Source organism: Quercus lobata, chromosome 4, assembly GCF_001633185.2.
Source record: "Quercus lobata isolate SW786 chromosome 4, ValleyOak3.0 Primary Assembly, whole genome shotgun sequence".
Taxonomy (NCBI): Eukaryota; Viridiplantae; Streptophyta; class Magnoliopsida; order Fagales; family Fagaceae; genus Quercus; species Quercus lobata.
The window spans coordinates 13,490,425-13,506,442 of record NC_044907.1 but is presented as its reverse complement, the minus strand read 5'-3'; the positions used below and the strand labels follow the sequence as shown (position 1 = coordinate 13,506,442).

The following is a 16,018-nucleotide window of genomic DNA, read 5'->3' as shown; positions in this document are numbered from 1 at the left end:
GGAAGTTAATATCATGATGGGTAAGGTTGAGGCCATTTAGCCGGCTAAGACACCCCACACAACTGACTACTTATAAAAATTGGGCAAACATTGGTCGGGGTTAAGCCTGTAAAAACCAAGGGTCCTAAGAAATAAATGATTTATTGGGAATCTAACCCCACCCTCTAATATTGACATTAAAGTAAAAAAGACTACACGGGGTAACCTTTGGTCTTCTATGTCACCCTCATGATAGTATGATATGTTCATGTCACAAGAGATGCTAAACTAGTTTTGAAAGATTCTACATCTACATTAGTTCTTAAAAGATACGAAAAAACCCATTTTTTTTCCTTCCCAACTTACTAGGAGGTAGAAGGAAGAAGACTTACTGAGGGTTTCTTGATGACAAGGATGGTCTTAGGAGGAATTTAGGGTCTCGAGAGGAAGGGGTAAATGTCATTTAATGTAATGGAAAAAAACCAATCAATACTTACTGTTGTGTCCCTTCATGTGTGCCTCGGTAATTGAAGCGTCAAATCATCTTAACCGTCCAATGTTACAGATGCTACCACATGTGCGTAAAGAGCGAGTTGTCATGTCTGCTGCATTAATTGGACAAGGGATGATCTTCCCGAGATGTAACCGTCATTTTTAAAGAAAAAATCTAGCCAACCACCAGACAAAAGAACCCCGATCCCATCTCCAATTCATGAAAATGGGATAATGGGGGACTATTGTAGGGGCTTGGGCCTGGGTGACAAAGAATGACCCATATGGCCAAAGCCTAACACTGTGGGGATAGAATTAGTCCACTAATAAACATGTAAGAGTCTAAGGATTAGCGTTTGGGGGAAACCTCTTGTGTTCGAGCCAGGTTGGACCTAATACTAAATAATAAACCAAGGGAAAGCTGACAAGGGTACGGTTAAATTCTGGCAAGTAACCGAGCACTGTTAATGCCTTTAGAAAACTCACTACCGAACATTATTTGGCATCTAGAACAAGTTCCAAGAGAATCCTCAAAAGGCATGATGATTCCTTAAGATTCTAGCGAAAGTGGAAATACTTGTGAAGTGGTGAAATGATAATGATAAGTGTCCCACTAATAAGAGACTATAAAAGAGGTGTGTTGATACTGTATTTTGTCTACCCTCAATTTGCGTGTTGGACCCTGAAAAATCTAAAAATATTATTTTCTCCTCATGAGGCTGTAAGAACATCCAGAATGATATGGAACAACTCGTTTGGGCACCGGAGCACTCGAAGTGCCTCTTTCAACTAAAATGACCAAAATGCTCCTAGTCAACCCTAGGTTTGATTGAAGGTCAAACAAGGTCAAAACCCTTACAAAACAGCACTTTTCATAGTTTTACATCAAATCCGAGCTTCTCAGAGATTTTTAGCCACTTTGACCAAGTCTGACTAGGTTTGACCCAAAAGTGACTCTAAGTGGGCCAAAAAACTCTAATTTTGATCCGGCCATAAGAACAGGTTGGAAGCAATGTCATTGCAAAGATTATCAAATTCTCATTCCAATGACTATTCTTGGGTCGAAATCGAAGTTAGAACAGCCGAGATATCACGAAAACCAGGATAACGCAAGGATCGACGCACCGCTAACTTCTAAGAGCCATAATTTTTGATTCGACCATTGGATTTTCAAGATCAATACCTTTTCAGAAACAAGAAGTCAAGATCTTTCCAGGGGTGTCAAGGTCAACCCAATTGGAGGCCTTTTGAAGTTGACGCCACTGCCTCGAAATTCGCATCGATGCTATAAAAAGCACCAGGCACCCTTTATATCAGGTGAGACCATTTATTTTCTAGCATTTATCTTGCTTTTTTTGCTCGAATAACAAGATTTATTGTTTTCTTTAGCATGTTGCTTGCATTATTTGTGTTTCTAGCTTAAATCTCCTTTCTTTTTATGCTTTTGCTAGGTTTCATGCTTAGAGCTACATCCTTACATGCCTATATGTTTAGATCTACATGCTTTATACCCTATGCCATGCTTTCCTGTGTTTTGTTCCTCTTTTTGCTCTAGGTTGATGTTAAGGTTACAGGCTCACATGCTTGTATGATGTTTTTGACTGCTTGGGTCTATGGGTTTATGTGTTTATTTCCATGCTATATGGTTAGATCCAAGTCTTCACATGCTTGTATGCTTGGATTCATGTTCTTCCATATTTATGTGTTAGGCTTGTATATGTTGTTGTGCATGTTTCTATGCCCATATGTCTAGATCTATGATTTTCACATGCCTATGTGCTTGGATCTATGTTTTCTACATGCTCTATACTATCTTTCATGTGCTTGTGCACCCCATGCCATATTTGTATGCATAGACCTAGGCTGTGTTTGTCATGCCATGTGTTATTGTAGCCCTTTTGTTCCTTTTATCACGTTTTCTTATGTTTTGGTCTATCGGTTTGGACCTGATCTAGACCCCATGGTCTTTGTCATCATCCATACACCAAGGCCCATATCAAAGTATTTGGATCATCCTATTTGCATGTCTATATTTTATTGCTTTTATGCTTTATGCTTGTATTAGCCTCTCTAGATCTAGGCTTTGCCACGCTTGACGCCCTTAGTGGGTTTGTGGTTGTGTGGTTACATTCGATGCCCATAAGGCCTAGTTTAGATGTAAACACTTGGGATGCATTGCCATAATGCCAATTGCTTCGTGCATACCTTTCCCCTTTTCCGTTCCGTACGATGATATGCTTACCATGCTTATTTGTGCCACCCGTTGGCTTTCTATGCATCCTTATACACTTGCTGTTGACACCTTATTTTGCAATCCGCATTTAACCTCACATGGAGGGTAAAAGAGTAATTTCACCTTGAAAATATGCATATTGATTCTGGTCATTAGATCCTTAATCTCATTTCACCAAAATAATCTTAATGTTGTAACGATTAAATCGATTGGTCATAAGCCCGAATCAGACCATGAAATTAAAAGTTATCATCAAATCAAGTTTTAATAGCTGAGATGCACCATGACAAATTGAGTCCGACTATATGTGATTATGAACAATTGATTTTAATTGGTTATAAGTATAATCAATTTGAGATCAATGATGTGTCATAATTTGATTAGTTAGGATTACATTATATGGTAGGATTGCACACACCTAATTAACAAGATAGTTAAACATTAATTATTCAATGAGAAATTTGTGCAATTATCTTTTAATTATAGTAAATTTGGAACTAGTTAAGTCTGAAATGGGAGTGATTGGAGCCATTTAATGTTAATTGGGAGCTAATTTGGGACCTATTAATGTTAATTGTGCTGAAACCATTTTCTAACAAATAATCTCTGCTCACTATTTCATTAATATCTCTCAGAATATTTTGAATATGTGAATAAGGTTAATTTTTCCAAAAACTAGACATCCGGGGCTTCAATTTGAGCATAAGAATGAGACAATTCCGATCAGAATTGAGTCAGATATGATTTTTCGAAATTGGCTCTACAGACTGTTACAGTAGCTACGGGAAAACCAAACTTTACTTACTCCTCACTTTCATCAATCTCCACATTTAATACACCAAATTTCCCTAAAGGTTAAAATGGGGTCTAGGTTCATGATTCTTTATCAACCCTCATTAAATGTCATTCCATTTATATTTCCTCTACCACTACTATATAAATCCTTCCTCTTCTTCATTTCAAGGGACACAGAAAAACCCTCTCTCTTTTTTTTTTCTTGAGTTCTAGTGAAGTTGAGTAGTCTTGTCATATCTTGGTCTTCCTGAGACTCAAGATATTAAGTGAGACTCATTCTCCCTCTCCTAGCTCTTCTTTTCCTCCACCCTTAGGACTTCCATCAAGAGTCTCCTCCTCCACCATATGGATCTTGCATGAAGGTATAATCAATTTTCCTAATTGGTTTTGTATATTGCTATGATAAGGATTTAGGATCAAAGCATAATAGTAATTATTTAAATTCTCTTGAATGTAATTGAATGTTCTTAAATGTTCTTATGTGCTCTTCACATGTTCTTGGTTGTTTATCACATATTCGTTCATAAACACTAGTTTTGATCCTAAATCTATATCAAAAATATGAAAAATATGTTTGTTTCATAATTCTTTCAAATCTTTAAATTTAGGATATCACCATACATACACATTCACTAGAATTTATTTTTCAATCCAAATGCAATACTTAATAAACTGAATTAGGGTCATCACATGCACACACTTTAAATTCAACATACAAATTGATTTATATAATATTGGATGATATGATATGAATATTGGCAACCATAGTTTAGAAAACCGGTTTCACCGGGCAAGGTGGGTGCCTAACATCTTCCCAACTTATAACATAGCCTCCAAACTTAGATCAAGGGTTAGTAAATTAAATGCTTATTCATGTAATTTTCAATTTCTAGATTATAACTAGGAAACAAAGTATACTTTATCTTAGATTGTATCTAGGACCAAAGCCATGTAATTTTCCTAGGATCAATGTAAATTCAATTTCAAATTAATAAAATTAGGAATTTTTCAATTATGGTTTTCTTATTTTTCCAATAATTAAATAAATGGCGACTCCATTGTAAAACCCTTAATCTAAATGGGAAAATATAACTAGTTAAACCTTCATTTTGAGAGGCAATAACACGACTCCACTCATTCACGTGGGTTTGACCCAACATCCTATAAAAACGGGCCGGGGGGCGCGGTCTCTCACATCTGCTTACATGTCCATGCATGAGTCCTGCTTGCTAGTGTGTCATGCTTCAACATAATGAAGTTATGGATCCAAACCTACATTTGTCCCTCGCAGACACCACCTTTTGTTTGCTTTCTTACTTGTTTGCCTTTTTGCTTGTTTGTTTGCCTGCTTTCTTGTTTCTTGCTTGCCATGCCTATCATGCTTATCTGTTTTATGCCTCCTTCCTATGCTCTTTTCATTTTTTCCTTTCATTGCTTGTCTGTTGGTTTCTTGTCTTTACCTTTGCATGTACACACATATAGCAAAAAGGGCGCGGATGCAAGCATGTAGATATAAGCCAAGTGGCTGTGTTCAGTAGGTTTAGGGGTTTAGTTTCTCCCATTTGGTTATGCACACTTTTAAAACCCCTTCCTTCCTTCTCCATTTCTCTTTTAGATGGTTTGTATTAGGCATATCGTGCCGCATACCATTCGTTCTCATCTGTAGAGTATGGCGACCCCTATTTACTTTCTTGCACTTATATTTTTGGCCATGCTTTAAGGATGTAGGCATTTATTTTCCTACTCTATGTGCTTTCATTGTGCATAATGTATGTATATATATATATATATATATATATCTACACGGCCCTTACAGTGTGATTGTCACAGTATATGTCACCTAAGACCAAGTAATGCCTAATTTCCGCTATGAAAGTAAGGTGATATGTTGCTGGATTTTTGCCATGGAAATCTGGCACTTTGCTCAAATGCCCTAAGAAAGCATAGATTGGGACACACCCATTCAAAAGCTAAACCTCAAAGCTCCCATGCATGCTAAGCCGCAAAAGCCAGTGCCAAAACTATGTTTTTTACTACCAATCTCCGAAAACTAAGGTTTTATCAAAACAGAGGACTGTCCTTGGACATGTATTGTGGGGTGCCTAACACATTCCCCACATGTAACCAAACTTCTAGACCTAAGAATCAAGATTTTTTTTATGATCCATATTAGATTTGGAAAAATGCCCTTTTTCTTAGCTTGAGATTGGTAATAAAATCAACTAGAAATAGGTGATCAATCACACCTTAGAATACCCAATGATTGGTGGCGACTCCACTTACCTTTGGTAATCACTTAAAATTTGGCTCAAATTCCTGCCACAACGCCAAAGGTAGACCTACCTTCCACCATCGAGAGAGAGAGCACCTGAAGCCTTGCGCGAACCACGCCACACACACTAAACACGTGCACACTTAATCACCATCATCAAAAGAGGGGCCTCCAACGGGGACCCCCGCTCGTGCGGGAGCATCGCCACGGCAGGTGGTTGAACGAAGGCCCATGATGACAGTGGCGGTTTTCCACCACTCTGTTTTTCAAGGCCGGGCGTCGACAAGGTGAGGAGGCAAGCCAGAAGGGGTTGGTTGGAAAAAACACTGGGATACATGGGGAAACACTGGGGAAAAAAGGGTAGATGCGAAGGGGAAGGAAGTGTAAGTAAGCTAGGAGGGAGAGGGATACTACTTGGACAACCCAAGTGAAGCTTGGAGCTCTACTTGTAGGATTGTAAGAAAACCTGCAAATAAATAAATTGGAGCCCAAATCTTTTTCACAATATTATAGCCACGGGAGGTTTGGGTACTACAATTTGCGCCGTTTATGCGAAGTCCTACTTAACTTGGGGTTTTGAGTTAGCTTGATACTGTCCAACTATGGAGGGATTACATGCTGAAGAGGGTTCTATTGGGGGAAATCATTTGAGGGCATCCTCAAGGGGTTGTAGGAGGTTGGAAAGGAAGCGTAGAAAGGAACAGCAACACACGCAAGATGGACACGAGACTAGATTAGATTCTGATGAGGGATCTTCGTAGAGGGAACGAACTGTGTCTTATATCCTCGAGCGGTCTCATCACAGCAATTGGTTATGAAAACTAGAGAATTTACAAAAGCAAGTCAATGACTTGGAGATTGAGTTGAGGGGCACCCTAGGGTTGTTTACCCATTTTGGCTTATCTATGGCTTAAAAAATATATAACATTTACACTAGGTATAATTTTTTTAAAAAAAGAAATACACTAGGTATGATAAGAAAGGAAAACTACAGACAATGATAGAGAAAAGTCTCACCTACAGTGAGGAACCGCCCCTTGCAAGAGGAGAGAAAAAAACCCACTAGCTATAATTTGAAACCATATATATATATATATATATATGAGATGGGTTCAACTTTATAAGAGTTACACCATTTTTAGACCATAGATTCTCATTAGATCTAACAGTAATAAATTACTACTTGCTATCTCATTAACGCAAATAACTACCACGGTACAACCCCTCTAGAAAAAGTGCCAGACAAAGTGCCAGACTTGGCCATTCCATGGAGATCATTGAAAAATAAAAATATTACAGAGTTTTCTTTCTAAGTCTCACGAAAATATCTTTGAAATAGGTCTCCTTCCATGAGAGTCTTAAGGCTTGAGAATTTCTTAACTAGACTTGTACCATCTTGCAATTCACAACAAGAATAGGAATGCTCTTAAACTTAACTTCGGGTATTTTCAAAAACTTGACAATCACTCCAAAAATCACCGTCTCTGCACCCTCCTCAAAATCACGATTTTAAAACTGTACACCTGCACCTTCTCTACATATCTTTAGAGAATATACTCGGATTTACAATTACACTAGATATCAAAAATATCTTATTTGATGGTGATTTTGGATCACCATATCAAAAATTTAAGATATGATTTTGGATCACCAGATATCAAAATTCACCATCTCTGCACCTTCCAAAAATCACGATTTTAAAACTGTATTTATGCCATTTTGTTCATGAGTATTGACAAGAGGGACAAAGTTTTACAACATCACAAATAATTGTACTGGCATAGCACAGCTTGTGTTGAAGAACTATTTGGCCAACACTCAGGGCACGAAAATATAAGGAATCTTCAAAGGTTCCAAGGGAAAAATCATGAAAAGTTGCGCATTTGTCAGAATTTGTTGAAACTTTTCTATTGATTAATGCAAGTTCTTGCTTTCTGTATGCATTTACTTGTTTTCCTTCTCTATCTCTTTCTCTTTGTTTTCATTTTTGTTTTCCTTCTCACAAACCTCTAATGTAGTATTCTGCAGTTATTTTTTTATATTTTTTTTTCCTTCGTCAGCCGGCAATCTATCAACAATGGTGGAGGAGAAAGAGATAGAGAAAGAAATGTAGAGGGAGAGTGAGTCAAATATAACATTTTTTTTTTTTTTTGGTTTAGAGATAGATATAAAATACAATAAATGAGAGAAAATTAATGAGATCTTAATAAGAATATTAGCATTAATGAGAGATTTTTTTTTTACCGTTGAATTTACTTAAATCCAAAATGGTTTAAAAAAATGTATAAATCCAGGTGTAATTTGAATCCCTCTCTCTCTCTCTCTCTCTCTCTCTCGATATAAATATATATATATATATATATATATATTTGTAAGGCGTAAATGCACTTTTAGTCCTTACATTTTGGCTTTTTTCCATTTTAGTCCTTACATTTTATTTTTTCCACTTTTAGCCCCTAAATCAATTAACGCGTTCCATTTTGATCCTTTCCGTTAGCTCACTGCCGAAATTTGCTTAGGTGGCAAACAGACTATTAAAATAATAATAAAAAGTTGTATTTTACTATTAAAAATACCACGTCAACTTATAAATTAAAAAAAATTATTTATTAATTTTAAATAAATAAAAAAATTAAAAACAGATCGTTTAACCTTTCAAAAAAAAAAAAAAAAAAAAACAGATCGTTTAAAAAAGAAATTAAATTAATTAAATCTCAGAATTCAAACAATCACACCACAACCAACCATGGTGTTCATCACAATCCCAAACCATAAAACCTTATCCCTAACCCTAGACCCAAACACCAGCACTCTCCACTCCCTCAAACTCTGTCTCCACCACCACACTCACATCCCAATCCACCACCTCCATCGACTCTACCTCTCCCAATCCCTCCCTCTCCCATCTCAAAACGACGCCATCTTCCTCTCCGTCCTTCGCGTGGTACTACACGGACCAATTCGTTTCAAAAATCGTTTTACATAACCGGCTCTTGAAGCATAAATGTCGGGTTATGGAGCCGGAATCGACTAGGCGTTTTACATTCTGTTCTACGTTGGACTCGCGGTGGGGAAGTATTTGTGGTCGAATTCGAGTGAGGAGGAGCGTGATTGGGTTGGTGGTTGGGTGAAGAGAGAGAGATCATAGATCTGGGTTTGCTTACCCAAACGAAAATCTCTAAAGATCTCTTTCTCAGATCAAAATCTCCTTCTCTCTTTCATCTTTCTAAAGCTCTAAAGCTCTAAAGTCTTTCTCTCAGATTGTGGATTTGGGAAAATCTCTAAATCTCTCTCTCAGATCAATGGTTGTGAAGTGGTGGTTGGTTCGGTGGTCAGTTGGGGTGGATCGTTGGATGGGTTTGACATTGGTGTGGGTTGCAGTGGCTTGATGGACTGATTGGTGACAGTGGAGGGGCTGAGGTCGGTAGTGGTTTGGATTTGGGTTTAAAGTGTATTTACCTCCAATCTCTCACAGATCAGTGGGTCTCTATTAGGGGTGTCAATCTTCGACCCAACCCGCAAACCCAACACGGGTTTTTTCGGGTTAAGGTTGGACCTTAATGAGTTTGGATCATAAACGGGTTGACTCGAAAGCAACACGATAAGAAACGTGTCATAAGCTGTTCAACCCGCATAACCCGCAATAGACACGTTTGACACACCAATTTATTTGTGTCAACTCGAAATGACCCACTTAACACAACCCGACTAACTCATTTAACAAATAAATATTTATTTTATTTAGATTTGTCAAATACCTTTTATATCCAACATATATTTTAAATTTAAAAATAAAAGTGAGTAATTACAAAAATTTTATAAGGGATATAATTGGAAATTGAAACTTTACAGACCCTAGAACTACTAATACTTTTTTTTTTTCTTTTTTTTGGCATAGAACTTACACAAATAAAATTGGATGAGCTTGTGGAAGATGTTATGAATTTTGACATTAACAAAGAATCTATAGATAATAATCGTGGTCATAGTCAGGATTAGTCTACTGTTTACTTAAATTCTTTCAATATTGATACTTAGCATTTGACGAGTTTCAAGGATATTATATATTTTTTTTTGAACTATGTTATTTTATTTTTGTTAAACTTAGTTATTTTGAATTTGTGTTGAAGTGTAAAGAACTTATTTTCTAGATGAATGTTATATTTTTGTTGAATTATATTATTTTGAATGTGAGTTGAAGACTAGAAGTGTATGCATTGCTTTTTGGGATATAAAAAAAATTATTTCTAGATGGATGTTATATTTAATATTATACAAGTTGAAATGGGTTGTGTTACATTTGTGTTAACCCAACACAGCTCGTTTATTAAGCGTGTCAAATGGGTTGGGTCAGGTCTACCCGCCTTATTAATAGGTTGGGTTAGGGTTGACGGATCATGACACGATTATTAAATGAGTCGGGTTAGGGTTGAGCCATTTAGTCGAATACCTCTACCTTGACACGACACGAACCCAACGCGCTAACCCAAATTGACACCCCTAGTCTCTATTAGATTGATGGGTTTAAAATTTATGGGTTTGTTTATGGGTTTCTTGAATTTGGGTTTGAAATTTATAGGTTTGTTTTTAGGTTTAATGTTTGTATGGAGGGTTTGATTTTTCATGTGATGTTCTGGGTTTGCTAGAGATTGAGGGTTGGGTTTGGGTTTGTGTTGTTTGTGTTTTGAATCTTTGAAGGTCTTTGTATTTTGTAGATATGTGCCCTTTGATTTTATGTGTTCCGTGTTGGAATGTTCTTGAATTTTTTAATTTCCTCGGCAACCAAACATATTATTTGAGGAAGAACATGAACATGTTCTTCATGATGACTAGGAAGAACATAATGTAAAGAATTTTTTTTTAATTTAATTTCTTTTTTAAATGATCTATTTTTAATTTTTTTAGTTAAAATTAATAAATAATTTTTTTTAATTTATAAGCTGACGTGGCATTTTTAATAGTAAAATAAAATTTATTATTATTATATTAATAGTCCGTCTGCCACCTAAGCAAATTCCGACAGTGAGCTAACAGAAATGACTAAAATGGAACGCGTTAATTGATTTAGGAACTAAAAGTGAAAAAAATAATATGTAGGGACTAAAATGAAAAAAAGCTAAAATGTTTAGACTAGAAGTGCATTTACGCCTATTTGTAATTGTGATTTTTTTTTTTTTAATTGTACCATGCACAAGAGTTATACAATAATACTAAACTAATGGGTGAGCATGCACAAGAGTTATACAATAATACTAAACTAATGGGTGAGATAAAAAGTTGAAGACTCACTTTTTAATCTCAGCTCTTGGATTAAACGATTTTTAAATTTTAAATATTTATTTTTTATTTTTACATCTCTCAGCTCACAAGTCACAAGTACTATATCGTGGTAATTACGTGAATGCATCGAAATCCGAAAAGTATTACTAATCTAGAAAACCAGTTTTCACTCAGTACTTATCGCCGAATCTAAAAACCAGTTGGTCGGCGTACGATGATGTTTTGTTTTCCACACTCTCCGGGAAAGCATATCCTATGATCGGTCTCTCAGCTATTTAAAAAGGTAAAAAAAAAAAAAAAAAAAAAACAAAACTCTCTGTTTCATCTTATTTTTATTATCAGAACTATCATCTTTCTCTCTCTGAATGATTCTTTGATGTGATGCAAAAACCATATAGGTAGTAAAGATAGCTTCTTTTGTATTGTTTGAATTTATATTGATTAATCTTCATGCTCTGTTTGGTTGCTGAGAAATCAATTTTACTGTCACAAGAGGAGGACTATGTTATGATTGTCACAATTTTATGGAATCCCTTTTCATCCTATTTGTTTTTTCAAAACGTTTGAGACGTTTAGGCCTCTGAATTTCATGCTTTGTGTTTTCTAAGACAACTATATTTTGGAGAATTTAATGCTGTGGCTGTGCAAAGGCCTAGGTAACTGAGTTTAGAAAGGAATTTGAGGGACTAAAAAAGGCTAGAAACTGAGAGCATTAGGGTGGGAAGATCAGTTGTCTATGTATGCGATGTAAGTGTAGAATTTGAGATAGGCGATGGGGTTGTAGTTTGAGAGAGGAGGCACATATTTCTTTTAATAATTTTTTTTAAATAAAAAGATAAGCTTTAAAATATTTTTACAGGTACTTATAAGAAAAAAAAAAATTAGATTCTATCATACAACAACATACAATAAACAAAGTAGTAAAGATAGCTTTTTTTTTTTGAATTTATATAGGTTAATCTTCTTGCTCTGTTTGGTTGCTGAGAGAGAAGTTTGGAATTTAAAATGAGAGAAATCAACTTTAAGAGAGGACTACGTTAATGTTGGTTTTTTTTTTCCTTGTATTTTAAAAATCTTTTGAGAAGTTAGGACTCAGATTTTTCATGATTTTGGTTTTCAAAGACAACTTTATTGAGTTTTTTGAGGATTGGGAGAAATTTGATTATGGTTCTTTTTCTTTTTCAACTGCACACTATTCACAAATTGTACAGAAATTCGATCCCAGCTCTTCTTAGCTCTTTTGAACAAAAGTCAAAGTTTTTTATTTTCCTATTGAAGCGTTCATGTAACACACCCAACCACTTTTTAGTTTTATAAAAAACCTCATAACCCTTTTCTGTAACTGTTCTAAATCCACCACTGGCAGACATAGACAAAAATTCCAAATTTTCCTACACCAGTTATAACTATATGAAAACTGAGTGCGAAAATCTGGTAGGAGGATATGGTCTAGTTTGGATATCTGCCTATATGGTGAGTAATTTCTACTTGTTTGATGTGGCTGTTTGGACTTAGAGAGAAAGGAACTCATGCTTATTTGAAGATAAAGAATGTTTGATGGATCAACTTAAGTCACAGCTGGTTGGCACTTTATCTGAAATACTTTTAAGCTTAATTTGTTAATCTTTCTTTCCTTTTCTTGTTTTTAGGGTTCTGTAGTACCCTACCTGTATACTTGGACCTGTTTTTTTCCTCTCTCTCCTCTTCAATAAAATTTTTATTTACTGATAAAAAAAACATCAGATACAAAAGATGGGAGAGACTCAGGAACCAAAATACCAGAAAAATTTTAGTTCAAACAAAACCTGGCATCCTTGCACTCCTTACGCTTCTAATATAGTTAATATTCTGATCTAGTTCCGAACGTACCAATTTTCTTGTTTTGTGCCTTTCCCTTCCTCCAAGCAGCATCGATATTGATCTTAATCCAGCCCCAGGTGACAACACCCTTCTTCCTTATCCCTTATTATACTATACTTATCATTTGCGTTCTTCGGGCAAAACATGCCATAGCTGCCTTAATTTTCCTATGGAATTCTAGAGGGTCCAACTTTACTTTTTTACGTAGCTTCAAGCTATGCATCCTCCATACTTTGTAGAAAACAGAGAAGCATTATGGGAAAATGCTTGTATACAATAATAAATTATCCAAGTGAAATGTGTTTTATGCGACCCCTAACATATAGTGGAGTCTAGAGAATAAATAAAACACTCCATATGTCATCCACTCTGCTTCTTCAATTGGAGTCAAATGTCAATATAGGATAAAAGTGAATTGTATTTACAGGTCTTGAAAACTGTATTAATTGGGACATTAGTTTGGACCTCTGTTATTTTGTAACAATTTGGTGTCACTGCAGATTTTTGAAGTGATTATCTTTGTTATGACTTGGGTTTATACTTTACGGTAATACTTTCTTGTTTGTATCATTTGCAGCCTGTTATAACTTGGGTTTTTGCTCATAAGAAAAATGGAAGACATTTTTTCAAATGAGGATTTAGCAATGGAAATTTTAAGTCGCTTGTCACCTAAGAACCTTTTAAGGTGCAAGGGTGTATCCAAGAGGTGGACGAGCCTTATATCTGATCCATCCTTTGTGCGTATTCACCATCAGAGGTCAAGATGCATTTCGGGACTCCTTGTTCAAGAGTTTAAGGAGTATGGGGGTAATTTTTTTGGAGATGATTATTTCCTTTACGCTAGTGTTAATGGTGAATTGGGCATATTTAAATTGATGGATGAAAGTTTCCCTCAACCGACTTCTGTCATTATGGCTTCATGTGATGGACTCATCTGTTATAGAAGTCGTCGAACTAGGGATGTAGAGGTGCTGGACATAGTTGTTTGGAACCCAATGACCCAGGAACGGTTAACCTTGAGACCCACTGGCTGCTATGTTGGTAGCATCTTCGGATTGGCTTTCTACCCATTTGGTTCTTCAGCAAAGATGATCCCTTGCTTTAAAGTGGTCAGCATTCAGCGTCCAAAACATGACCAAAATTCCTATTCCTTTGTGATCTACTCATCGGAGACAGGCAAATGGAAAACTTCCCTTGAAGTGTGCTATTGCAAGGATGAGCTTCACAAGAACAAACACATTTATGTTAATGGAAGGTTTTACTGGTTGACGAGCAATCAGAACATAATCACTTTTGAGGTGGATGAGGAGTTATCTGGAGTCATTACAGTACCAGGTTCTAAGTGGTTGGATGGAGGTGCAAGACTGGCTTGCCTTGGGGATTCAGATGGGTATCTTCATTATGTGTGTATAGATATGTCTGAACTTAGGGTCTGGATGTTAACAGATCCTTGCAAGCCCATTTGGGTTCTTAAGCACCATTTAAATATAGATCAATTTGGTGAAGAATCAAGGGATCATTATATCCATCGTGTACGGCAGTCTCCTGAAATGATTGGAGATTCTTTTGTAGTGGACGCTCAAACTTTCCATGATGAAGTTGTGTATTTGTCTTTACGAGGTAGGTTATGTTCGTACGATTTCAAAACTGGAAGGCTAAGATTCTTCTTTAATGGCTTGTACCTGAGACATATGACTGAAGTTCAGGCCACTGTGCTCCCATATACACCAACCTTGGCAACAATTGGCATTCCCTGGTTGAAACAGAATTCTGGTGGTGCTTCTATCTCTTTTGCTTCAACATCTTTTAATTACCAAGGAAGACCTAGAAAAAAATTGAAAACAAGGAAGACCTAGACAAAAATTGGAAGAAACCTTTAGGATCACCACATTTTTAAACTGCTGCTCATTGAAATGGAAGTAGTCAGTGCATTTATATAAATTAAGCAAGCATGGACCGGTCAATTTCATTGGCCTAAGTTTTTTTTTACATGGCCCCATGGGGGATGCTGTTTGCCTGCGGTACTAATTTCTACTTATTTATTTCTTCTTGTATTGGTTGCTAAGATTATATGGGATTTGTTGAACTTTTGGTTTCCATGTTATTTTGACCTTTGACTTCTAATTTTTAACCAATTGATAGAGCATGAGCATATTGCTTTGCATGTTTGTTGCAGATCAATTGTAAGAAATTTTTTGCATCTTTACTGTTTTCATTTTCTTAGTTAAAATGAGATTGCGGGTTTTTTTTTAGTTGAATTTGGATTTTACAATGTTTCCCTTTTTCTAGTTGAATTAGGATTCTATATTGTTTTTCTTTTCCTAGTTGAAGTAGAATTTCGTTATTTCTTTTCTTAAAGGAGTAGGTGAAAATATCTACATTCTCTTTTGGGAGTGATGGACCTAATGGATTCAGGTTCCTTTTTTTAAAAAAAAAAAATTTCTGGTCAGTTGTGCAACAAAATGTGTGCTTGGCAGGGACTTCCTTATTCCAATCTAATGGATTTCTTGAAGAAAATTCCACTATGATTAATTTGATCGCCAATGTTCAGAACCCGTCAAGAGTTGATGATTACAGACATATATTATGTTGTGATGTGCAATATAAGTGTATTTCCAAAATCCTTGCTAATAGACTCTATGGCTGTTAGAATGAAAAAATTGACTGACTCTTTTTTTTTTTTTTAATCATATTAACTGACCTTGTCAAGGGGATGAGTATCTCTAAAAACATCCTGCTTGCTCATGAGTTGGTGAGGGGTTATTCCGAAAGTGCAACTACTTTGTAATTGATTGCGAATTCTCAAAAACCAAATGTTTCAGCAAAGCCAATCAATGATATAAAATAGATTGTAAGTGGTTAAAATTTGTCAAACCAAGTGTCAATAGCATTCACTAAAAAAAACCAAGTACTAATCGGGCTTTAAAATGATTTGCTAATGTGGAAATCGGCAAGAGACTATGAGAGAACATGGGGCCGAAGAATGCAATTAAGAGTTAAAAACATACCAAATATCAACAATTCAATTTGAATGGTTGATCCAAATAGATCATAAAATATTAAATTGACCCAAAAAAAATTTCTTCTTAATGTTTCGAATAAAAAGC

The 16,018-nt window shown here is 35.8% G+C and overlaps 1 protein-coding gene across 1 annotated transcript; it reads left to right on the top strand.

Annotated features, from left to right (window-relative positions):
* Window positions 1-11,221: 11,221 nt before the first annotated feature.
* On the top strand, window positions 11,222-15,006 carry LOC115983982 (F-box protein At5g49610-like). Its single transcript, XM_031106850.1, has 2 exons — window positions 11,222-11,334; window positions 13,489-15,006. Exon 2 carries the CDS (start codon window positions 13,523-13,525, stop codon window positions 14,765-14,767), a length of 1,245 nt encoding a protein of 414 aa, XP_030962710.1. The 5' UTR covers window positions 11,222-11,334; window positions 13,489-13,522; the 3' UTR covers window positions 14,768-15,006.
* The last annotated feature ends 1,012 nt before the right edge of the window (window positions 15,007-16,018 follow it).